The sequence below is a fragment of the Chinchilla lanigera genome, unplaced genomic scaffold, assembly GCF_000276665.1.
Source record: "Chinchilla lanigera isolate Chin_1 unplaced genomic scaffold, ChiLan1.0 scaffold00011, whole genome shotgun sequence".
Classification (NCBI taxonomy): Eukaryota; Metazoa; Chordata; class Mammalia; order Rodentia; family Chinchillidae; genus Chinchilla; species Chinchilla lanigera.
Window position 1 is genome coordinate 16673183 of NW_004955412.1, and position 26860 is coordinate 16700042.

Sequence of the window (26860 nt, forward strand, 5' to 3'; positions counted from 1 at the left end):
CTTCTTTTTTTTCTTTTTTTTTTTGTAAAAATGGTATACATGAACCAATACAAAATGCGAATGGGAACATATGGGTATGGAGCTTCTTACACTGTAACATTGTCCATGTACACCTTAAAAACAGAACTGGCCTAGAGGGAAAAATAAGACATTGGTGTGACTAAAGAACAAGCTTATTTGGCATCAATTATACATCCTTCATTGTTTTATATTCCTTTAAAAAACACAAAAAACAAGTTTGTTCTTTCTTCACTCTAAAAAAAGTGATCAACCTGTACAAAGTAATACTCAACAATACATTTCCAACAGTGCACTGTATACTTAAGAAAAAATACATAAACCAATATACAACTAAAATCCATAATTTCCTGTTTTTGCTTTGTTTTATTATTTTTTTTTCCAATGTGTGGGGCCTACACTTTGCAATCTACCTGAGACGGAAAACACCAATCGAAACACATGGACCTGAGACATGTCAACATTGTAAGCCATAAAGTTACATCAGGAACACTGCACTACTGTACACTTCTCAAAACAGAAAGATGGGAGCTTCCAAAAATGAGATGCCAATTCTGTGAGCAATGGTTGTTTTTTGTCTTTGTTTTTTCTAAAAAGAACAACTGAAAAAGCCTTCCAACAACATGCTAAATGGTTCTCACCCTTTGATATGGTTACACTATGGTCAGAATGGGCGCTAAGGGCTCGGAATAGAGCTGCACATTATAAAATCCATTGAAAAAGGGATGTTCGTTGTGGCTTTTCGTCTTGGTTAAGTGCCTAGGGATAGGAGAGGGGTAAACAAAATGCTGCTCGATAATGGATTTTCTTTTACATACCAATCCATTCCCAAAAGGCCCCCATATTGCAATGGTTCTATCAAAGGTTAAAATAAAGACAAGAAAAATAAACACACTTTCAAATAACAAAGAGTTGACACTTTTTTCCCCTTAAATAAATCAGCGTAAGTTTTCCACATAATGTAACAATAGTAAAAATGCACCTTGCAAAATCCAAAATTACTCACTGAAAATGTTATATAATATATATTTATATATATATATATAGAACTATCTTTTTTTGATGCCATCTTTCCATAGGGACTGTTATCTGGAGTCTGGAGCCTTACCAAAACATAAGGTAAGAGTTTAGTTTTTGTCCTTCAGGACTACTTCTAGATTTCCTAGACATTTCAGTGAAAATCCCCACATTGCCTTCAAAAATGGAAATGGTCACTTGACTCTACCTTTCCCAAGGCTCCCCATCTAAGATATGTTCACGATAACTTATTTTAGTAGCTATGCACTATGGCTGCCATCATGCGAGATCAGTAATTTTTTGGCAGATGGTTCTTAAGGCTGAGGAAAGAGGCCAAGGCTAGTGTATGAAAGGTAAAAAGATAAAAACACTCACATTTGAGTTTTGATTAAGTAACTGAAAATCCCTACATGCTGCTTTTTCCACCTCTGCTCTGACCTTTTCGAGAACTGAGATCGACAGCAGACCAGTGCGAGAACAATACCGGCCCTTCTTTTGTACCTCTTGCCTTTGTCAAGCCAAATCGGAAGGAATGAAAGTTTCACACGGATTGGAGTTGGAAATCCCAGCATGACAAATATCTGTAATATACAGTACATGCAGGCCACGTCCTACCGCCTTCCTAACTAAGCACAAAGGAAAAAAAAAAAAAAAAAGACATAAAACAAAACAAAAAAAAACCTGTCCCATTCTGTCATTCGCACAACACCTGGACTTGCTTTTTCCTACAAATTAGTGAGAAGTAAGGCCGATTGGGAAAGGTGGATGGAATCATTTGGAACAGAAATAATCAGAGCAGAACTGTCTTTTTCCCCCCCTCCCTACTCCCCCTCCTGTGGCAACTCAAATTTGTCCACTTATATAAAAGGAACAGACCTCACCTGTCAGGTCTGTTTAGGGCATTAGAAAGGAGGAATCCTCCCCGCCCCAAACCTTTCTGGACAGCGTGGGGTATCTATACTGAGCCGTCTACAGACACAGAATTAAAGACAGATTCAATCTCATTGTGACACACCTCACTTGCAGATAACCCTGTACAGTAATGTAGTTCCACAGCAAACAGAACATTTTCTGAATCACAGTCTAATTTTCTAGTCTTCACTGCTCTAAGTATTTGAAACATGGTCAGCAGCAAAGAGTTTTCATTGTTTGTTCACCCAAATCTTTACGACAACAGAGAAAAATGCATTATGGATACACTAAATTCTGAACTATGAAATCTAAACTGTGCTGGTTCTCCTTTTATGAAACTGAACTTGGAACAGAAAGCAGTTACCTCAAAAATAAATGAAAGAAAGTCGAAACGGTAACAGAAACGGGGAGAAGACTGTAAGGAATCCCAGCAGGTAAATTCCAAAACGGGAGTTTTTGGAAAAAAAAATCCAAAATTTGTTTGGGAAAAATAAATGCTCACAAAGAGAAAGAGGAAAAAAAAAAAAAAAAAAAAAGAACACAACAAACCAACAAACAAAAAAAAACAAGGCACAGAATTTTCTGCAATCTACCAAAATTAAACCCAAGTACCCAAGTTTGACTTGGTAGGGAGAAATAAAAATTAAAACAAGCAAACAAACAAATAAAAAGAGGTGTCAAACAGCAATGTGTACTTTTCAAAGAACATTTTTTTTTACACAGCAAATCCCAAGCCTTCCCAGTCTCGCAGCTTTCCACCCATTCATAAAAAAACACACGAGTTTCTCGCAAGTTCCAATATCACTGTCTCTTTATCATCTAAATAGGGCCAGTTGGACACCTCATTGAAACAAAAAGGCTGATCTAGATGAAGTACTCTTTCTTTTCTTCAGAGTTGTTCTGTCCTCCTTCTGCATTGATTATAGCTGTGTCTGCGTCTGCTGCGTCATCGGCTCCTTTGGCTTCATGAGTGAAGTATGTACCTGAAAGATGAAGGGGTAAAGCACCGTGACTGTCTGATGGCCTCTGTGTAAAGTGGTACAGAGATGGCAACTTGCTTTATGGCCATCATCAGCCGAAGTGGTGTGCAGGCAGCAGAGGGGAAAAAACAATTGGAAGAAGAGAGCGAGGTGGGTGAGACAAATGGGGATCCGGGGGTTCCAAAGGCACCACTCCAACTGAACCGCTGCGATATAATTCAGCAAATGAGACATTAGAGCAGTGATTATGACCAGAGGATGTCAGCAGAAGAAGACGTGAGTGGGAGCTAAAATGCAGAAAGCTGGAGAGCTGCTGACTAACGCATAAACAGTAAACACCAAGGACCAATGACCAGAGATGTGCACGCACATGGTTAAAGACCAAAGCAAGGAAAAGCAATTAGCCAATAAATGAATTAGGGCCCTGATGACGCTTCTATTGTCATCTTGAATTGTTTATTGGAACCACAGTCTCCTGGCCTCGAGAATCTTTACTGGCTATCCGTCAGTGAGAACATGCTTGAGCTTGCACAGATATGTTTGGTTTCCCTCTGCCTCCAGTTTCAGAGTGGGGTTCCAGATTGAGAAATAATTTGACATTGTGATGGCTGGAATCAAGGCTTGGGATCTGTCTTCAGGAATAAATGATTTTCTCATTACGTAAGTGTATTCCCGGACCCGGATTCATGGATTTGCTAATTGGCACAGCCACTTTATAATGACAATAGACAGAACGTTACAAGATTGGTAGTATTCTTATCACCAAATCCCAAGAGTTTACATGGAGGAAGACATGGACTGCACCTCAGCACAGTATGTGGGTAGCATTTAAACCTCCTGGCCTAATCAAATAGACCTCCTCCCACTGTATTCTGTAGTTCAAAAGGTTCTCAAATTTAAAGAGGCTGAGACATTTGGCTCTTAATGTTTCAGAGTGACACAGTGGAGAAGTCAAGTGCTTCCCTCCGTATCCTCTCCTCTGCTGGGACGCACACGCCCTCTTCCCCCGGCCTCCGTGGGTACTACTCAGTCTCTGCCCTGCTCCCTGGTCTCATCTTCCTGGCTCTGTTAAGCTCAACACTGAGAGGCAAGCGTTCTCAGCCAGTCAGCTGGAAGAGTTCCAAACTGGGTTATGCTCGAGAAGGACACTTGTCAAGTACCTTGGACCTCCACTGCAATGCTCAAGGGACCTTCCCTACACCCAGTTATAATCAAGCAGTCTGCAAGAGCCTGGGAAACTCCACCAGATCACTGCACAGTGCTTGAGAGAAACAAGTGAGCAAGACAAAGGCCGACAAAGAAAAGGAAGAAGAAATTACCAGGAGGGGAGAAGAGGCTCACAGCAGCATGGGGCAGAGAGGAGGAGCCCCAAAATGATGATTGCCCATCCAGACTGCACAGCTGGTAAGTGTGGTGATTAATGGCAATTTAAACCAATTGGACTGATAATTTAAAAAATACATATTTATGTGGCTTTTAAGGCAAAGGATTTTCTATAACCTGGGCACATCACACCAAAGAAGTATTCCAGTCTTCCTGGCTAGTTAGTGTAATTATCCAGAGCTTGGGGCCAGGGGCCAGGGCTCATCCGCCCGCCTCCTAGAAAACAGCCTATTGTGGGTAGGCTGTTTCATGTTTACCATTCAGAGTTTATGCTGCCCCTCACACACCAGTCCCTCATTTCGTTATTTTTACTTTACCCGCTTCCATGGACTAGAGAGTAACAACTCTATAAAGCTTTGTATTTAGAGAAAATCCACATCAAGGAGTGTTTCTCATCAACTCTGAGAGACCTAATCAGCAGCTGCTAAGGTTCCTGCTTTTTTTTCCCCTCTCCCAGTTTCAGAAATCAGATAGGTGGTGTGGCCACATACACTAAACTGCCTATCAAGGATAACCTTGCGGAGTCCCCAGAGGCAGGGGCTGTGGTCACGTGTTGCTCCTGCCTGCCAAAGCACCTCACTTACCTTTATGTCTGGCAAAATAGCGTCCCAGAATGATGAGCAAGCACAGCATGGCGAACACCACCACGGCCACGACGCCGCCAATCACGGCATGATCCACCGCCCTTATTGAGCCTTCTTCACCTGCTCGAGAATCTGTTGAAATCACAAGAGGAATAGGGATGTAGAGCTTATTACAAGACACCAGGAGCCCTGGCGACACTGCACCAGGGTCAGAAGGCCACCTTCCTTTTTAATGGAGGAGTCAGAGAGAACAGTCAAGATGGATCAAGTTACACTGAAGGAACAGACTGACCTGTCCAGTGCTGAATTGATCTGTTCTCCCCACAAGGCAATTTCATTATAAGCGGCACAGGAGTGCTAATACGTGTAGAACAGGCTTAGGGAGCCAGGAGGGGGACAGGGAGTCTACCCGGTCCTGACCTAGTCTTGGTGCCTATGCCTTATCCAGTTGCAGATCCTAATTAAGGAAGCTGACATGGCTACCTAAGGCAGCCCTGAATGGTACCTTTAGGCGATCAGAGAACCTGTGGCGAGGAGGAAGGGGATCTTTCTATGGATGCCCAGTGCCTCATTCCATAACGGGTATATGCAGGAGAAAATCAAAGAGCTCAAAAGCTGCCTAGAGATAGAGTAAGAATTATAAGACTAAGGACAAGTGACGTGTTTGCTACATTGAGGATATATGAGGGAGTAAGCCTCAATTTAACCTAAAAACCTATTTCAAAAAAAGACAGCAAGGAATAATTGTCCATTGGCACAGATGGTTTTTATTTTATTTATTTAACACTGCATGATGCAATTAATTTTCCTTTATAAGCATCACTCCCTCAGGATGTCTTCTTCCGACTGAGGAACGACATGTTTGGCTGGGGAACAACTCCGAAATGAACCCAGAATGAGCTATGGCGATGCAGAATGGATGTATGGCAGTGTAAACAATTTTAATTTAGGAACGTGGCTACATCACCCCTCGCTGAAATCCTAATGGCACCCGAGATTTATAATGTAGTAAAAAACAATTATTCTCCCGTTGATTAATACATTAACATTTTGGAGTGGAAGCTAAACCATTGTCTTTTTTTTTATTGAGTCAAGTACGACACCTCCATTAAAATGATTTACTAGCTGTACCCTACAATTTAAGCACAGCAGCAACAGAAACGGTAAAAATCTTTTAACTTTACATGATTTGTGAAGTCATATGTGAAGGATTTACCATTTAAATCTTTCAGTACAAGAAGCACATGGCCTATAAATCTGTCCCCCTTGCAGTTGCTGGATGCCTAAGAGAAATGCATTTCACCGGGAAGACTGAGAGTGCAAATTCAAGTCAATTTCTAAGAAAGATTATCTCTGTCTCTCTCCAAAGAACAGAGCAAATCTCTGAAGCCTCCACCTCTAATAATATTTGAAGTTTATCGATCAAGTGTACAGATCCGTGACAGCTAAAGGTAATGGTGCTCTTTTGAGCCGAAACCTGATACAACGCTTTCAGCAGGAGGGCATGATTTACACTTTCTATCGATATTTCCAATTCTGCTTGGAGATTAAGTACTGAAGGATGTGGGGAAATAACTCGTGACTGAGGATTCCATGAAAAGTGCTTTAATTAAAAGAGTTTAAATTAAAATGGAGTATTTAAAGTGTTTCATTAAGTTACCTTTGGAAGGAGTACAGAAAAACCAAAGCCCTAAACCCAAACAGAAGTGCCAAGTCGGAGGCAGCAGTGGGTCGCCCAGGACAACAGGATGATGGGAGTTTAATTGGAGGATGGAGATGGGTTGGAGGCAGAGAGCGCTGCAGCCAATTAGCCTGCACCATGATGTGCGAGCCCCTCCAGCAAGCTGTCTAATAAGCTCAGCTCAAAAAATGGTGGCAAGGCTTCTATCTCCCTCCTCAGCAGAAAACGTTGCCGACTGCAGATGCTACAGCCTCCACTGTCTCAAAGTCATTTCAACAAGGCAGGACTTGCCATGGAATTTTTTTTTTCTTTTTTACAGACACGAGAGCTTGTTGAGGGGGAGAACTCCCCTTGGGGCGCTGCTGGAAGAGAGGGTTTTTACACACTGCGGGGTTGGACTCCAATTGGTCAAGTTCAGAAGTGTTCACAGGGGTATACAAGTAACAATAAAGCTAGCCAGGTGTATATTCCTTAGGGAGCTGTCAAACTGGGGGATTTGTAGGAATAAGAATTAACTAATCTCCAGCTGCCATGAGCTTCCGACCTATTGGAATTTATATGTCTCTCAGTGAGCCTCATATGTCTTAGAACTGGGTGAGGAAGACAAAGTGACGCTAGACGCTGAGGAAAGGAAAAGGTACAAGAGGCGAGAGATGGAGAGCAATCTCATCTCGGGGCAGAATGAGGAGAGAGAGAAGCTTCCAGAAACCGTCCAAAGACAGGTCTAACTTATTTGAGGGAAGGTATTCTCTTGTCCACTGGTAGAAGATTGCTTCTTCCATGTCTAGGTGCAGGAACACTCTAGAAAATTTAGAAAACCAGAGAGAGCGAAGAGCAGGTATGTGGACCCTCTGGGACAGGAAAAAACAAACAAAAAATCTTTTCAGAAGAAAAATCTCACATCATATGTATCTGTGGGATTAATTTGCTGAGTCAAAACTATTCATCTGAACTTTGCTCCCCATGATTTAGTAAATATGTTCAGTGTTGCTATCCCCCCCCCAAATTAAATACCTAAGTTCTAGTCACTGTCCCCACCCTCAAGGACATACCTATTTTGCAGATACTTATTTATAAGCATCATCTCTCTAGCTATCTTCTGATACTCACTTTGATCAAAAAGTTTACTACCACCAGTTAATCACCAAGACATTTTTCCTGCCTTCAATTACTACAGACGGACACAGAAGGTAACTGATGTTTAATTTACAGGGAACACTGCCAGTTACGAGCTCCTCTCCGCCTCTTACCAGCCCACTCCCACCTCCTGGGTTTACTGTGGGAGGTAGTAATAGAGTTGTGCCCGCTCCTAAGTGTCTGTCATGGCACGGCCTCCCCTGTGACGAGCATAGCTGTTCCTGGACCGATCTTACTCCCTGCTGTTCTCCGTGTGGGATGGTTGCAGAGGTCTGATGGTTTCACTGACTACTGGGTGACACTGGTCACCAGGTGTGTGGGAGCTGCCTGCACCTTGCAGCTGGTGCCCCCCTCCTGATGGAAGTGATAGCACGTGGTGCCACAGGAAGATAGCACGTGGTGCCACAGGAAGAGCAAAACGGGAGACGGAAGCAAAGGTCAGCCACCAAAAAGGAGGGTGTCATGTCTCTGTCAAAGTCCACGGCCAGTAGTCTTTCCTGTTCCACTCATAAGGCAGAAACTCTGGTCTGTTCCTTGAGAATTTACTTCTAAGTGGAAGGGCTGTGGCTATCACCATCAGCTGCAATTCTTGCTGCTCTCAGGGAGGAGCCTCTTTCACGCAGGTCTCACTCAGCGCTGGCCTTCCTGAGGACAGCCTCTCCGCATCTCTGGCTCCCTTTCTGAGTCAGGCAGAGAAGGAAATCAATTCTACAGTTGCCCCCAGCTTCTCAACTGAAAAATAATCATGGGCATGTAGCACTTGTAAACATGCCCCATCCTAACCAGGCCTTGAGGCGCACACCTATAATCCCAAAACTCTGGGTGGCTGAGGCAGGAGGATCCCAAGTTTGCGACCAGCTTGAACAATTAAGCAAGACCTTATCTCAAAATTTTTCCGGACTGAGAATGTAGTTTAGTGTAAAGCCCTGGGTTAAATCCCCAGTACTGCAAAAAAACAACCAATCAACCCATCACAGCAACAACAAAAAAAAACCCAAAATAGTAACAACAAAAAATTCATATAAACAAAAACAAGTCCTACAAAACCAAAACTGACCAAACAAACAAAAAAAACCCTCCCATCCTTAGGCAAATGGGATCTCCCTGGGCTTGGAAAATCATGTCTGTTTATTCCCTCTAAGAAGCTACAATTGTTCCTCTTGCTTAGTATTGGGTGTAAGAATGTTTTCATTTTGGACTAAGCTCTGCCTCTATCACCCTGAAAGGCAAAGTTATTTTTTCTGCTGGGTACATGCTGATGGCAGAAAGGCTATTCCACCGACACAGACACGCATGTACAGCACAGTCCATGTGGATTCATTTCACATGTGACTTCAAGGGAATTAAGCCTGGCTGGTGAGTATTTCTGACTTAGGACCCTAATGCTGGGAAGTGTTCAAGGCAGCTCTCACCTGTGGTAAACCTTCCTGCCTGTCTGTTCCATTCTGTGGCTCTAAATGTGACAGACGTGTCACGAGCTGTTTAGTGTTCACGAGTTGGCATTTCTTTTGGCAAAAAGTTGAAGCAACTCTCTCCAGGTGAGTGGACAAGCTGCTTGTGGGAGGTTAAGTTGGCTACTCATGCTTGGGTCATAGCTTCAAGCCCCGCTGGCTCACTGTAGTATTTTAGAACTCACAGGATGACAATAACAACAACATGAACAAACCCTCAAAGTAACTCCCAAGAGGGATTCCCCAAACTGCTCAGATTCCTTTCCTTTGGGCCAGCTGACCTGGTCCAGTGAACTCCTCATGAGCAGTGTGAAAGGGGAAGTTCTGAAGGCAGTAGTGCCCCAGGGCCTGCCGAAGGAGGTGACTGCTGCTGGACTTCAGCCCCCCACTCCTCTCTTTTCTCTACTTGTCTTCACTCCTTAAAGCACCTGCCAAACTTGTCCCCAGGCACCACTCCTGCAGCCACCCTGCTGTGATCCTTAGGGCTCTGCAACGGATCCCAGTTTCTGTGCCTACTCTGCCAATTGGCATGGGCCATGGAATATGACCTGGGATGCAAATGCCACACAAATGCCACAATCGGGGATCTGTGACATGCCTCAGAGGCTCTGCTGTCAAAACCGGGATCCAGGGGTCACCAGTGGCCAGAATATCCCAGACAAGCTCTTGGCAAGGAGGGACTTGGGAAGTGGGACTCACTGAGCGGAACCCTCACTGATACTACAGCCAGCCCACCCTGAAGTCCAGGGCTGCACAAAGCCAAGAGTCAGTCTTTCGGCCAAAATGACACCTAGCTTTCTACCTCTGAGGAAGTGAAGTGTAAAACATTAATATACAATGAAACATGCAGCGAGGGGCATGCCGATCACAGTACACTGGCTTACCCACACACGTCAGACCTTCCTGGCATAGGCACATCCAGCAACCTTGGCAAGAACTAGACATTCCTCTTAACTGCATATATTTATTCTTCCCAGACATTATGACCTTCCTTAGCTCTCATCTTGAAAGTTGGTGTTTAAGACATGGGGAGGTTCTATTCTTATGCACTGGACTATTCAGATAACTCAACCTTCCCCCACTCATGGATGACTGGAGAATATGCTAAAATCGTTGACTTTTTGCAACAGTCCTGTCCTTTGGTTTAGCTGCGGTCTTGCTGGACAAGTCAGTTTAATTAAAAACTCTGAGAATTGGTGTTTATAATGGAAATGCTCTCTCCAGCTTCCTAGGGCTATAGGGATTAAGTCTATCTCTGGAAAAGCTTAATGACTATGACGTCACATGCTACTTCTTGCGAGAAAGAAAAAAAAACCTCTGGCAGTAGATTTTCCAAATCTGAAGCAGAAGTAAAATCTGACTTAAAAAAATAAAAATAAAAACAAACAACAATGAACCCCAAAACATTCACACAAGAAACTGCTGCCATCTGAAAAATGTAGTTACTCACTGTCATCACCTACGGTGGGGCTCATCTAGGCAACAAAAGGAAGTGTGCCTTTTAAAAAGCACAACTTTATTACTGAAGGGGAGCAGACTGAATGGCAAGCGCTGACAAAATGCCACATTATTTGCTAATCCTAATATGTTATTCTTCTTTAAGATTTGCTTTTCTCAGCACCAATTCAATTATAGATGCTACAAATCCTTCTGACATTTAATTCCCTCTTGTCAGAGAGTAGTAAATGTATACAGTACACACACAGCTTTCCCATTAAGATGTTAATATATATTGGAGCACGCTAGCCTTTATGCAGCATAACCTTTCTTTTCTGTCTTAGAAAATGGAAGGGAAGGAATAAATGAAAGGCAAGAAAATCATAAAGATTCCCATATAGCATCCCAGCCGTCTAGGCTACTACCTGTCAGCTGCATTCAATTCTAGCAATGTCACTGCAGCTATTCTAACATTCAAAGTAACTATGTTAAGCTACTTAAAGGAAAACTGCAGTAATCATCCTCTTTGTGCCACCTGGAGCTCAGTATGTGTTCATTTAAATTAGAAGCGCTGCACACAGATTGTGGCTGTACATTGTCACCGCTCAGTGATCAGGACTCAGGCTCGCTGGGGCTGTCACTGTCTATATTGTTCAGAAACAGGTCCAAACACAGGATGAGTTAGAAGCTCATCTCCTGCGTGGCCTGTGGGAAAGTGCCCTGGACCTGCCATCAGATCTGGGATAGAAGTTGAGCTTCATTATCTTTTCTCTGTGACTTCAGGCAGGTCAAGCAAGTCCTCTGAGACATTGAGCACAATTACATACTTCACAGGGTTGCTTTGAGAGGCCAATGTGTTGCTGCATGTGACAGTGCCTATCTGGCTCAGGCTTGGCCTATCGTAGGCACCGAGAAAATGTTTGCCAAAGCTAAATCCGCTATAGGAAAGCTTAGGAGGGCTTTTCTAGTTCTCAGCACCGACCCACGACACGTAATTATGAGTGCTCTAGGGGTGATGGGTGTAGTGCACACTCAGCCCTTCTCAGAATGAGATGCCCAGGGAACACTGAGTTGAAGTCACTGAGGTCTTTCTTTGCGCTTATATGGAAGGAATCAACACAGAGTGTAACTCATGGCCTCACTGTCCTCTTTGGTGGTCAAGGATGTGGGCCTGGCAGCTGAAGGCTACCTAGTTCAAGTTATGGTTCGGGCCTACTACTTGAGTGTCAAGGATATTCAAAACTTGTCCGCTAAATGTAAGAATAAATGACTTGGTTTAAAAATGCTGATCTTTTTCTTCTCTCTCAAATTATTTAATTTAGCTAATTTAGCAAACAGTGGAAATGATGTGATGCCACAAAATGCAGATCCTCCCAAGGCATTTAGCATCACCAGAGAGACCAAAAGCCATACTTCTGACTTTGCTCTATTCATCTCACAACAATAAAGACTTGGGGTGTGATTGCCTTCTCCATTCTAAGCAACAAGAAGGCACCGAGGATGATACCAGAGCTTCCCTTAAAGGAGTAGGCACCTGAGAAATAGGACAGAGTTATAAAGTATTTCCAAACACACAGTTCCCACTAGAATCTCTCTCTGTAGAAAGATGCTTCAGTGGACCTCAGGCATTTGGGGGTGTGAGGAGGATGGATTAATGAGTATGGTGAAGTCACCCCAAAGCTGTGTCCAACCTGTAGAACTGGAATTCACACTTTGCATTGTGGCCTGCCTCTTTTTGCGTTTGGAGGAAAAGTTCCTTTTTTGGTGGTCTCCTTCCTCCCCAGAGTGGGAACAGTAGCATGTTGGATTATGGGAAAGATTGGCAGAGTTGTGGGAGAATCACTGAGAAGCTGGTAGGGCCCCAGTGTGCTTTGTTAGTCTACTGGCTGCCACTAAACTGAATTCTGAAAGAAGGGAATTTACATGTTTTTAACATTTTCCAACTTACCACATTCCTATTCCTTTCAGGATTACCCCAGGGGAAAACCAATTGACAATTCAGGGGAATCAACGTGACAATGGCACTGACAGTATTGGAGCAGAGTTTAGGTTTTCTTTAAAGAGGCAGGAGCTCCATTTAATGCTGGAACAAAAATCTTTCTAGGTCATTCAATCATGGTTCACTATGAGATGGGCTATGGAGAGCCTCATTTCCCCTCTTCATTCCCCGGATGAACACACTGACATGACAAGGGTCAAGAGGAACAGGATTCCCAAAGGCCCCAGAGTGAAGGGAGCTGTGTACTTCACAGAAAGATGACCACGCTAAACCAAGGCCCTCTATTTCCCTTGGATGCAAGAGGACTCGGGCTCAAATTCTGACAGTGTATTAAGTAAATCACTTAGCCTGGTTTCCTCACTTAGAAACAGAGTCACAACAGTTCTTCAACAGTTGCATAGGATGTTCGTGACACCCTCCTCGCACAGCTGGCTCATTTTCATCTACGGGTCTTCCTGTCCCAACATCACCACAACCCCCAGGTGAGCTTTTCCTGCAATTCCTCCCTGCCCCTACCCTCGTTTTCACTTTATCCAGGATTATTTTTTCATAGCACTTGTCACTGTCCCAAATTTGTGCTTCAAATATTTGAAACTAGAAAGTCACCATATGAGCGCAGGACCGGGCTGGTGATAACCATGGCTGTTCCAGCTCCCATTTGGTCTTGTGTGCTGCTGCATTCCTGGTGCCAGCCCAGGGCCCAGCACATCGAGCTCAAATTTTGTTGAACGAATAGCTTAAATGAGATAAAATGTGTGAAAAAGCTTTCTAAGCTATGAAGACACAAATCATACCATACTTTAGAGTCATGGGCTATGCCTTAAGGGTATCTGTCTAGCTTATGTAGTTTTTGATATTTTCTATACTGCCATTATTATTAGTCTATCAAGAAAATAAAACTGCCTGTTGGCCAGACCTGGAGCACACTTTATGTGTGGGCCAATAAGAAAAGAGATCCTCCCTGAATGCTATGGCTCCTGAGTCTCTCATGCAAATTTTAAGTGAGTTCATTGAGGCTTTTAGGACACTCCAAGAATCAGCTGCCATACACTCTACCTTCATTAATACTCTGGATCCAAAGGCTTTTAAAAGCTTACATCATCTAAATTTAGGGCTCTATTTGAGTCCATGCTTTCTTTGTGATCCACTTATGGGACTGTTGTTGGATTCGTCCCAACACTTAGGGGTAAGGGTGATCAAACGTGTAGAACAGCCCTCCATCCATGTTTTTTTGGTGGGTTGTGAGGGTTATGTAGGGTTTTCCCAGATCACCTTCTTATTTGTAGAGCAAGAACTGAAAGCAGCTCTGGCATTTCTCGGTGCCTTTGCTTCAAAGAAAGACGGATAGACGGCTTTGGTTGTGCTGCAGGGTGAGTCTCTGGTACACTATTACCACCTTTCCCCACCAAACTGTTCCTAAGGGCCCCTCCATTGCTGAAGGGAGGGAGGCAGTTGATGACATTTAAAATTTTTTTTTAAAAATAAAAATGAAGGATAAATATGCTTAAAGCTATTCTAGTTCACATGGGTAGCAATAACCACCAGCTGTCACCAGGAAATGGTAGATGCAACTGATAAAACAATTCAAAACTCATGTGGGTTCATCATCAATGAAGTTAACACCCAAAAAGTAAAGGAAAGGGTCAAAGTAGAACTGCATAAGCTCCCTATGTCTGCCAATAATTACATTGCTGAACTACACGTAAGCGTCATTTTTTAATGCAGATTACAGAGGAAGATCAGCTGGGTGACTTGCTTTGCTGGGCGAAGATGGTGCACCATATGCTGCGTATGAAACTGTCATTAATTGAGGAGGTGGCACTGGTGAATGGGGGCTGTGGGGGCAGAGGGGCAAGGAGAAAACAGACCATCATTATCTGGAAGTACGTAATATTTTTCAACTATACAAAAAGGATGGACTTTCTACCCCCATGCAACAGGGAACGGATAATATTATTCATTACCACAGTTTAGCATTAAATGTGCAACACCTACTCTAATTTATTGATGGGCTGTTTAAGACGGGTGTTAACCTGTTTGTCTTGTATTATAATTGAATTCAGTCTCCAGGCTACAGAAATTTGAGAAGTTCATCCTTTTTCAATCAATATGCTCCCCTTCAGTGACCCATTTCAAGACAGCTTCATAAAAAATAATGTATTTTGTTTTAATAAATTTAAACACTATGACAGCTGCTCAATTTTTATTGGTTGTTTTTTTCCCTTCAGATGTCTCTTTGCTGCCGAGTGAAGCCAAGCTCACAATCAATAGTAATTGATTAATCAGCATCCCCTTTGAACAAAGGTGCTAATCAGTTTTTGATTAGTTCATCAAACCAGATGCAAAGGCAGCCCGGCCCCAGCCTGCTAGTTCATCACGGTTGTACATGACTTACGGCTCCTGAGCGATAGGACTGCAGTGTTCTTGGAGTGGGGAAGGGGGACAACGTAATTATTAATTTAACTGAGTTATTATGAACACAAACAGTTGTTGGTTTATTGCTCCTGACTTGGATGATTGATAGAACTGCAGCAGGGACCCATCTGACATAGTGCAGGGCTGAGACCTGGAATAGTCCTAATTGATGATGCTGGTGGAAGTGGTGGATAGCTGATTTTGTCATGTATGCCATTACTTGTGCCTATCTCAGTGATCCTTGTCTGGCTAATGTGCCAAGAGGATCAGGGCCACTCAGGAGATTTCTTCTTCTGATCCTTGAAAAGAACCAATTGCCAGGGCCACTGTGTCAGAAAGCTGTTTTGTTTAGGTCTGTATCTGAACTAAGACTATCTGCAACCAGCTACACACGCTCCCCATTACTTCCAGCATTACATTTTAAGCAGGAAGGAGGATTTATATACTTGTTTTTAACAAACATGAGGTTAATGCTTTTGGAAATTCTCTAAATACATCATAAGGAAGAGATGTGATGGGTTGGCTACCATTCATTCATTTACTTATTAATTTAAGTTCCTTGGGATTCAGGATTCATTCATGCTTCCAATACATACCATCTGGGTGCTGACTACAGCATAGGGGTACAGCAGTGAACGAAACCAATGTAGCCTCCTGGAAGCTTCCAATCTGGGGAAAACTGCAACTAAGCTCACACTGGCACATGGTACATAACAGAAAAATAAAGGTACCCTTGAGGTTTAACAGAAGCATACAGTTGGCAATAAATCTACTGCATTTTGAAAACAAGACAGCAATCTTGTTTTCTCACTGGGTGAGATGTAAAGTTAAGGATTACACCTCCGCAAACAGTTATTCAAGGGAATAGCAGTGAAAACTTTGGGAAAGAGTGATACAAAACCTTCCTTTCCAATGGACTGGGGTAATCATCCATAATCCTATCCTTTATTGCTTCCCATCAACAACAAGGAAAGGGCCTTGCTTACTGATTTACTGGGTGACTGATGGAAATGTTTGAGGAGCTGTAGCTGGTTGGTGGTGAAGTCTCACAACATCATAGGAGCTCATATAATTGTTTAGCTCTGACCACTTTAAATCTCCTCCCTCCCTCCTTTTTAGGATATGCTTCTTATTCTGGATTAGTAACACCTAAATCCTGGAATCAAGCATGAAACCTACTTTTGCAAGAGCTCAGTGTGCTGTGAAAAAGGTCTGAGGTGGATAATTAGTTTACATCATGGTGTGTGACAAAACCATTGCCCCCCTTCAGCCCTGCCCTCCCCTACCCCCTGCTTCTAAAATAATTATGACATGGGTTTTCCAGTGTATTCCATAGAAGTGGACAGTCACTATGAGTTTAAGATCTTGTCACATAATCCAACATCTCTGAACTGCTTTGTAATGCAACAAAATTTCTCCTGAGCCATTATATATCTAGGACATAAACATTATTTAAAGCCACTGAACCCAGAGTGGCTTTAGTACAATCCCAAAGATAACTTGACCTCTACTGCATTACCAGCCCTGGCCTTAATCTGAACTATAAATACTGCTACACAGGATGAGAAGTGGGAGAGTGAATGGGGAGGAAGAAAAGTGTCAATAAAAATCTGTTCTTTTGTTTTAGTCTCAAAATCCACATGTGCCAATTGATTGCTCTGCAAAGCAAATGGCCATTTTGTAGAAGTGGACAGGGTGTCTACAGGTTGGACACTGCAGTGCCTTACCTAATGACTATCCCTTACCTGAGAGGTCCTCACTGTCCAGTTCTTCTGCGGAATTGGGCAACTGAGTAAGGCCTTACAAGTAAAAACAAATCGTTTTTCTTTTCATTCCTCAAGGGACATAAACAAAACACTTAAGAACTGAGGATGAATTTTTTTATAAAACATGAGCCAAATCTCTTGCTATCTCTCACTTTTGTTGGATAGCTTGAATGTATTAATGCATAAGTTCATTTCTTCAATCATGTAACTTTGTTACTGATACACAATCGAGGCAGAAAGATTCCTCAGTCTCCACTGCTCAAAGCATATGAAACATGAAGGTGAATGTTTAAAATCACTCATTCATAACAGCATGCAAAAAGAAAAAAAAAAAGCTTGATTGTTAGCTATTGATGCTCTGCTATATCTCTTAAATACAAATGTACTTAGATGGTACATACTGATGTATGTAAGTTTTATTTCACGTTTTACTGTAAATTGAAATCCTTTGCCAATACTGATAAACAGTTCGTTATCAATTTATGATGATCTTGGATCACATATTTCAAAATGGTACAGCATCTGCTAACTGCAGATTGCAGGTTATGCCTTCATCAGAAAATCTGATTCGTGAAATGATTTTTTAAAAAGAGAATTTCATAAATCAATGGTATTTCTGAAAAATAAAACCCTCAAAGCTGAAAAAGCAGTTAGGTCAGGAGGTAATCAAGTGGGGGCTTGAAAATGCCTATATCCCAGCCAACCCTAATGCATCCCAGCTGGGATGTTTCTCAGCTAGCTTTGATTTGAATTAAAAGAGGTGAAGAGGGAAGCAGATACACAGCGGGAGGCTCAGCTAGTAGATGGCTTCCATTTCCTCGTATTTTATTTGTGGGCTGGTCCTTTAATAAAGTTTACTAAACACAAAATATTAAGACAGTCAAGGCAGCCTAGGCTTGTTCTTCGCTGCTGTGCTCCAAGCCCATTTGATTGCCCGAGGAAGTCTAATTCCCACAGCTGTTTGCTTATACTTCTCTAGTGAAACCGGTCACTTTGGAAGATGCTGGTGGACTTATTCCATTGAATAGGGAAGACTCCAAGGTCTTTGGAGAGACACACAGGTCTTATTTTTGCATCTTTTCATTCTCCTACAGCCAAGTACAAAGTATACTCTCAGTAAATGTTTGCTAAAATGATGGGCAGGGAGTAATCCTCGGGGAATCACCAACCAGAGCCTAAAAGCAACCAAGACAAATGCTCTGGAGACCAGTAATGTCTGATAGCTCTATTCAAAAATCCCAAACTAACCAAATTGTCCTTTATAAACAAGCCTAACCCTTGGATTCTGTAAGGTGCTTTATAAAAAAGTCAACTGACTATTGATAGCCAGGTTGATTCTGTGAGGGAAGGCCATCACATTCTGAACCCCGGGAAAGGAGAACTCCCCTCACAACCCTTGGGTGTCAATACTCAAGGGCAAGTGCCAAATCAAAACGAGAGGCTCTCGAGCCCATAGCTGTTCCCAAGCTATGACTTTAAGGTAACCAAAGGCAAAGCAATGAGTCAGGAATAAATTATAGGCCAACTGAGTAGGGATGCTGTACATTTGTTCTGAAATCTGATTGGTTGAAAGTGTTCCTACTTCTAATTGTCTTTATCCATTGTATAAAGACTGATGAACATAATTATTTGAATAACTGTTATAAATGGCCAATGTAAAGTACTTCTTTGTAGTTAATTATGAATTTGCAGTTCTCAGAAGTCTAATCCCTCACTTCTACGTGGCCCAATGAATATCAAAGTGTTCTACATACGTGCTTATGTATCACTAACTACATTAAACAAGGAGGTTTCAAGTAGGCAGCTTTACTGCTGAAGGCTCATTTCCTTGGGGAGGGCTTTAGAAAGCTAATTTTAAAAAATGAAGACAAATATGTTTATGGAATATCATTGATATGCAAAGTTTTCCATTAACAAGAGGCAGACAGTTGATATACACCTCATTAAAGCTGAAACTGTCATTTTTAACGACATAAACTTTAAAATATACCAAATCCTATGGAATCTGCTGCTCATATTATGTTCCAAAGTGGGAAGACATTTAGGCTAGTGGCGTTAAATTTGTTTTTGCAATATTATTGTCTTTTTTGAATCCATAGTGCTCTGCCATGGTTGGATAATTTCTGAATAAACATAATTAGGAAGAACTTACTGATGCACCAGTGTACAAGTGAGGACAAGCAAAGTGCACCTCCTAAAATTGCTGTGATTTAGGTATTTTTCGTTCATATTAAAAAAATTATACACCTCTCATTTTTTTTCCAAGAGAAAGACAAAAGATACATTTTGTGAAGCACAGATTGTTCTTTGAAAGGAAACTTCACATTTTAACAATAAGTGAGAAATTACTTCTTGGTTCTTCTCTTAAACTTTTGTATCATCCATTAAAGCTCTTTCTAATAACTTCTAATTAAAATGCACTCAACAAATTTCTTTAAACTTCGTTAAAAAAAGGAAAGTTTACTTTTTGTCCATATGGGATTTTTTTTAAGCAATTAAGAAAGTTCTAAAGTACAAATATTGCAGTTTAATGTATGCACACTGGCCGTCTCTTCTGTAAAGACGTGTGTTTTGCTTTCTCACGGTGTTACAATGTGCTGGGACAAACCCTAAGCCTTCTCAGTGCTGCTGCAGTTGGAATTCCTTTTTCCACAGTACCTGCTGGCTTCTCAAAGTGGTATCATGTGGCAGTTTTAAACCCAGGGAAGGAAATCCTCAAAAAATTAGAAACTATAAGAAGTTCTAGGCACTTCAGTAAATTCAAGGTCAAGTAAAATTTAAATGCTTCTGGGTTCAGTTCATCAGGGCATCACTGTTTCAGAAAATTTCAAAATAAGTACAATCAAATTAAAACCTCCAGGAAACGAAAACTTAGCCCACTGGTCCTGGTACCATTCCCATTATGAAAAACAAAGTAGGCGACGGTCTCTCTCTTACCTAAGCGGCATACATCTGATCACTTGGCCATATTATGGAAACTGTTACTTCCATCACCAGCCATAAGAGTTCAGACGCCCCCGGTAGTTTTAATCTAAAAGCTCAGTCATCCTGTTCTTCCTGCTTTGTCAGCTTTTGTGGAGAGTTTTTCCCTTCTTCCCATTAGCAGAAATTTGGTTCACGCCGTTAAACAGTAGCACATTGTTTCCAAACTGCATTATCAAGGCTGAAACACAATCTTCAGGTCCTGCAGCCATTCGTAAACCTCTTTAGCTTTGTTCTTGGGTAGAACATACAATGTCTGCAGAGTCCCTTGACTGAATGACAGCCTCTGAATGCCATTGTTATGTACTCATACAGAGAGATGTACATAGAGGTACATACACAAATGGTGGACATAGCGGTTGTAATAATGCGCACTGCTGGCTATTTTTCTCTGAAATGGGCTTAGGAATTTCCCCCAAATTGAGTATTAAGATAAGAAAATTTCATGTGCTTTTAGAATTCTATCATGGTTTGGACTACTCATAAAATTGTCAGGCAAAGGAAGATTCATGGGGCAGTTACCTAAGGGCAGCAGTCTAGGGCATAAGCATATATCTAGCACTGGCCAAACATTTTGAAACCAAAACTGAAAGTGAAAAATTATTCTTCAGAGGGGTTCCCAGTTACAGACTGAATTAAGATCTATTTAAAAACTCATTTGGGATATGAAAATTCATGAGATCATCAGCCTGTCTGTATCAAGAGGTAGAAAAGGCAAGAGGGCAGGGTAGATTTGAAAATAATAAATGAGAGAGAGAGAGAGAGAGAGAGAGGGGAGGGGAGAGAGAGAGAGGGAGAGAGAGAGGGAGAGAGAGAGAGGGAGAGAGAGAAAGAAAGAGAGAGAGGGAGGGAGAGAGAGACCTCAAACCCAGAGGAAGCCAGCTGACTGCAGTGCAGCAAAAGCACAAGCACTATTCCAGACCATGGGCATGCTGTCACCCGACCCCTCAAATGGGGGAGGAGGGTGGGGAAAGGGAGAAGGGACACACAGGGCAAAAAAAGAACAAGGCACAAGACACTTACAGAGAAGCGTCCACATTTGAACAAACAAAAACCATCACACGCACCCACACATCAATAACCATAGGAACAACTACACCACCCGTGCGTTAAGTCACTCATGCATTTCCGCCATCAATTTCAGACTGTGTGGAATCAGGATTTGGCAGCGTGTTTTTTGCATTGCTCAACATGCACACATAACACAGGATTCTTCCTGTCCAGGCCTTTAAGGATGAGCTCCAAAAACACAAATGCTCAAGATCCTTATTCAAAGAAGATCCCTTATGCCAGCCTAATCTAAAAAAATCTCATTCTTACACTCACATTTATTTTTACTATCAGTTAGACCCTTAAAAACACATTGTGACTGATTGTTGTTTGCTGTTCTTTTTGGAGAAAATCCATTTGATTTTGAATCATGCCCATGCACTTCTAACCTTCCAATACATGCTTATTCCAATCAGAGATATTGGTAAGAACAAATGGTCAACATACAAAAACAACTCGTATAAACTTCATACATACTCTAGCAACACAAGCTTGAATAAAATATTTTAATGAGTCTTCAAAGGGAAAGCTTTAACAAATTTTTTTCCTTTTTATGAAAGGAAAGAGAAACATGGAAGGAAATCCAGTATGACAACTTTTAAGAACAGTAAGACAGTCACAGCTGGCTGACCTAATATGTCTTGTCATTTAAGTTGCTAAGTTATCAAGCCATTTAACATTTTTCTAGACCCAGATCACCGTAAGGGACACCTCAAGGTTATCAATAAATGAATGTAAGTCAAATGGTTGCTGTATTGAAGAAGCTGGGATTTTTAGTCACAATGGAGTAGAATAAAATCAGTTCTATATTGTCATCTCACTGGAAACCTGATCACCTGCTTTATCATTTCTACTATGTTCTATTACCTTTTTATCCTGATGACTGACCTGGAATATTTCTCCTTCCCATCAAGTAAAATCTTAGATATTACTTTGCTTTTCATTAGAGTTTTCTGCTAAAGGCCAGAGAGTGCTGTTCAAAATAGTGGTTGGGGCCCTTTGTGAAGATGCTATGAGGATTTTGGACAAGTTGAAGGACGTATTTACAAATGTATTATACAGGGATCAGCTTGGATTATCTATCACTTCTCTATTTCTCTGCTATTAAGGAGTCCAACTTAAAGTATGAAAGAGATGTAGAATACAATAAGGCTGCTTTTCCTATTTTTGCCCCCAATTTTTCATGCCCTGCTGATCAATAATACCTTATTAAAGTATCATTGGCTTGCATATTGTGCCCAAACTAATAAAACTGTGGCTGCTTCTCACAGTACACAAACATCTCTGTTTCCTGCCACAGGAGTATTATCAGGTCCTACTCCAAGTATCATTTCATCATACTACAAAAAACAAAACAAAACAAAACAAAACAAAACAAAACAAAACATAAACTCAAACACCTTTCCTTTTTCTTTCTTCAGAGAGAAAGGCCTAATTAAAATAGTACTCTAAGTGAGACATGCGGACACACGCCTGTAATTCCAGTACTCTCAGAAGCTGAGGCAGGAGGATCACAAGTTTGAGTCCAACAAAGCATTTGCAATTTCTCAACTGAGAAAGACTGCCTCAAAAGTAAAACAGAAACAAAAAAAAAAAAAAAGAGAGAGAGAGAGAGAGAAAAGAATTGGGGAAGCACCTTCGTGCAAATGCCCTGGTTCAATACCTAGTACTAGGGGAAAAAAAAGGACCTTAAAATCAGGATCAATTCCCAAGTTCAGTTCTTATTTTTCAGGCCAACATATTTCCTACTCTGAATACCCTGTCTAGGCCTTCAAGGATGAACTAGCTCCAAAAACACAAGTATATGAACTTTACTGAAGGGGCAAGAAAATAAAATTCTGAAGCTTTAGGATATAAATGATAAATCTTCAAAGTCTTATAGAACTCCGGAATCTTATGGTTTATCCTTGACCCTGTAGTTCTTCATAGGAAACTCAGAACTTAAAGTATCTTAAAAAAGAATAGAACAAAATCTCTTGAACTACATTAAAATAACCTTAAAGCTCAGAGTATAATCGATAAAAGTCAGGAGGTACTCAATTAATGATGAAACACACAAATAACTAAGCTTAATGGAGTGCAGTGTCTGAGATGGAGTAAGTACTACGGGGCATTACCTTAGAAAGTGGATGTTTTATACCTAATTGATTTCTCATGTTTGCCAGTGTACCTAGTCCCTTTAACTTCTTTTTTTGGGGGGGTGGTGGTTTTCTACTGAGGATTGAACCCACGGCCTTTGCATTAAGCTGCTCCCCTGCCCCCTAATGAAAGGGCAGAGTGAAGTGGGGATGGGTGGGGGGAACCTGTGACTCCATTTCTAAGTTTGTTTCGCTTTCTCAGAATTCCTCACTGCAAACACAGGGCTAACCTGACAACTCTGACCAAGGCCTGAGCTTAAAGGAAAGCTCACACAGGTTTTGCCCAGAGATTTCCAAATCAAAGGTAGATCTCTTTAAGGAAGTCCATCTGGGCTACCAGACGTTATTCTAATGAATTAACACTATAGGGTTGGCTGATCACCTCCTCATTTAAATGATAAATTTCCACTCTGTACAACATGCGAAGTGATTGAAGTAGGCCCTTTACCAAATGATTCCCTTGGATTCAATTATTAAAATTCAGCCCACTTTAAAACTAACATATCTTTCTCTATGCACAATCTATCTAGGGTTAGATATGAGCAAAGTAATATACAGATGAAACATGATTCTCATTTTCTCACTGGAGAGATAAAGAACAGTTAATAGACTTATCCCAATCCAATAAGTCATGGGTGAGATGGAGAAAAGGAGATCATATTTTCTGATGTTCCCATCTATGTATCATTTATTTAGTTTCTAATTACTTTTTGGTTAAAAACATAACCAACTTTTTGTTATTTTGCCTATAAGGCCCTCACACACCAATGACTTTAACCATCCTAGTTAATGCTCTTCAAACTGACATATTCTTAGTATGGAGAAGTTTCTGGCCAAATGTAAGCGTAAGAGATTAAGACTGCATAGGTGAGGGGTGGGCACTTTCATTATGAACACAAAGTTATGTTCTTTCTAGAGACCACTGACCTTCCTCATCACTGCCTCATGAATGTAACACGAGTCTTCCTCCCTGACCTTCAGTCTCATCCTCGACTCTCAACTTCCATTACTAAGCGGAACAACTGACTTCCTTACAAAATTTCCCTGGGACTACGGCCTATACACAAAGAAAGCCACTGAGGCTTTAATTTAGATGCTATGCTTTTTAGGAAAATACTAGAATTTTTAAAGTTCCCTGTCTTTCAAGATTTGGCAGAGCTTCATTAGCAAGGAGGACATGTACAGCTAAACTCCTGTCATGCTGGCCAGCCAGGGAGGAGTAGGCCTCATCTCAGGCTGCAGCCTTTGGCTACTGAACTCACAACAGAAATGACAAGACTCAACAACCTTTCAAGCCTTAAGAAATTATAGTATATTTATGAGATCACTCTACTTGAAACGTGATTTCCCTTGAAGACTACATTGCTCTTTTTCCCAGGCTTGCCTTGCCTCTCAGCAGTGCTGAGAAAGTAGATAAACAGTAATGTGATACCAACCGTGAACTGCTGGTTCTGTCGTCGCCGTTGTGTCTACAGACAGGAACAGAGGATTGGAGGAAGGGAGGAAACAGGAGGAACAGCATGCAAAAAAAGGGAAAATGGAAAAAAATGGAACAGATAATATATGAGCAAGCTTTCAAAGAACATCGCGTGACAAGCAGTAATAAATGAAAAGCAAAAAGCATTTGAAGTGAGTTGCACTGTTTTAAGACATGCCTTGAGCCCAAAGCTGCGAGCCAGTGAGGAAAATAGTGAATTTTTTGGTTCCAGGGGCCTTGCCAGGACACATATATTTGCTAGTCAGTAGTCAGGGGGACATGCAAAGTGACGAGAAACCAGTGCAAACTCAGTGGCTGGGCGATGGCTCTTAATGCATCAAGGCTCAGGACTGTGACAGAAAAGCTCAGTCGGAAGGCTGGTTAAACAATGGATTCATACATTCAAACATTGCCTTTGTTGTAACCCAACCCACCCGGCACTCGGCCTTCTCGAATGCCAATTAGGCATCACTGAATCAATCAGGCTTCCAGGATCCTTTCCCTGCTTATGCTCAGATGTCTGTAGATGAATATGCAACATACAGGTTCAGGTTTTCCATTCACTGTATTATTTTAGCAGAGTGCAGCCGGAATGTTCAATTATCTGGGAGGCCATTACAATGAACGTACTCAAGGTTTTCACAGATGAGTTTACACATGCATGCACACACACACACACACACACACATCCATCCATTCCTCATTCTGCAGCTCTTAAGATGTACGGTACAATCCAAGAGCAGAGGCTTTCTGTGAAAACACACAAGCCCACACAAACTGTCAAATGCTACTTCCAATTATAGGACATTCCAAAAACTTAGCCAGCCATCCTCTTCTCACAATTCAGAGCCACACTCATTGGTGTGAGTGGCCAGAAGTCTTCCCTTTGTGGCAGGATTATGAGATGGTACCGTTATTTCCTTAGTTAATTTTCACTGCTGGATGCACTAGCTGTGGATGAAAAGCGTGGCTCGTCTCTTTTGTCTTCGATTTCTGACACTGTTCAAATTTTCTCTTTCTTCTACTGGGCTTCTCAACCTGGCCTGCTGTACTCACTCTTCTTCACAGGAAATTGCTCCCAACAGCTCAAGCAATTTTCTCTTTATTTTTGGCTAAAGGAGACTTGGGATAAATATCTAGCAAAATCCATGAAGACATTTTTTCCAGAGTTATTTTAATGCCGCTCTTTGAGCCAACTTCATTTCCCAGTGAACACATCTGGCTATGCTTTCATTCATTTTCATTGCCATAGCTCTTCCAGCCAGAAGGTCTGGTGACACCAACACACGAGGCAGTCATCTCCAGTTGAAAGCTGGTAGGTGAAGCGGGACTGGGGGTTAAAACTGTATGTGGTTCCCTAGCCTTTTATTTATTTATTTATTTATTTATTTATTTATTTATTTTTTGTAAATGCAGCTATTTAGTTGATTATTGTTTTCATGAGCTCTGGAAACTTTGAAAGACTTTTGGACTTGACACAGGCAATGTTTAAATGCACTGGAACTTCAAATGCAATTTTTTTCCCCTGGGGGGTGGGGAGATCAAATGAGCCTGGAGCTTCTGATTTATTAACATGACACATGAATTCACACCGGGGTTTCCCTTCAGTTGGCATGCTTTCCTCAGGATCCTAGAGCATCAAAAATTAGAGCCCTTCTAAGGAGCCAGGATAACCAGGAGTCTGAGAGGCCAATGCAGCTCAATATAACTGACAGCTGAATTTCTTAAGAATACATAAAGGAAAGAAAAACATAAAATACATCACGTAAGAACACAATACTTACTTACAAGTCAAGTCTGTGTGCATAAAATAATAGTAAGATACAATACAGGAAACCGTACAATTCAAACAACATTCTATACCAGAGTTTTTCAGATACTTATGACGTTTTGTTATGTCTCCTTAGTTAAAACATTTAAGTACAGAATTAGTTTGAGGCGCTTTAAATTTGAAGGGCAAGATCAAATGCATATTTGTATAGAAACAGTTCTATGACCCTTAATACATTTTATGGGTAGATACTGGCTCCTTTCCAAAATTTAAAAAAAAAAAAAGGCAGTAAATGCTTAGGCTCAGTATTTTTGTGGTAGCACTTCTAATATGCTTTATTTTCACCAGGTAAATAATTAGTATATAACAAAAGAAGGATGGTAGAATAAAGCCTCAGGGTTCAATTCTTTAAACATGGTATCTGAGCATTAACCAAGGACCCCAATTTACTGTCTTCCTGTGTCACAATGCTATGTCAACTTCATAACAAAATTAAACCAAGTGAAGCTGGGCATCAACTCTGAAGTAGGTACTAGAAAATAAATGAAGGCACGTTCAGAGTACATCTTGCTTCTCCACTCTGGAGATGGGAAATCCATCAATTATACCCACAAGAAGAGGCAAAAAGGATGTTGAGAAGGAAAAACATGTTCTAAAACAGT

General features: G+C 41.4%; 1 protein-coding gene across 6 annotated transcripts in view; it reads right to left on the bottom strand.

Annotated features, from left to right (window-relative positions):
* Window positions 1-218: 218 nt before the first annotated feature.
* The window catches only part of Cadm1 (cell adhesion molecule 1), a 331682-nt gene continuing 305040 nt past the window's right edge, over window positions 219-26860 (bottom strand). For 2 of the 6 annotated variants that reach the window (XM_005378170.2, XM_005378172.2), the window contains 4 exons: window positions 24387-24419; window positions 16760-16813; window positions 4895-5026; window positions 219-2930 (listed from right to left, as the gene is read on the bottom strand). In XM_005378170.2, the coding sequence (XP_005378227.1) occupies window positions 2812-2930; window positions 4895-5026; window positions 16760-16813; window positions 24387-24419 (338 nt within the window). In that variant the 3' untranslated portion in view covers window positions 219-2811. The remainder of the gene's footprint in view (window positions 2931-4894; window positions 5027-16759; window positions 16814-24386; window positions 24420-26860) is intronic. The other 4 variants (XM_005378174.2, XM_005378171.2, XM_005378173.2 and 1 more) reach the window with 2 other exon arrangements.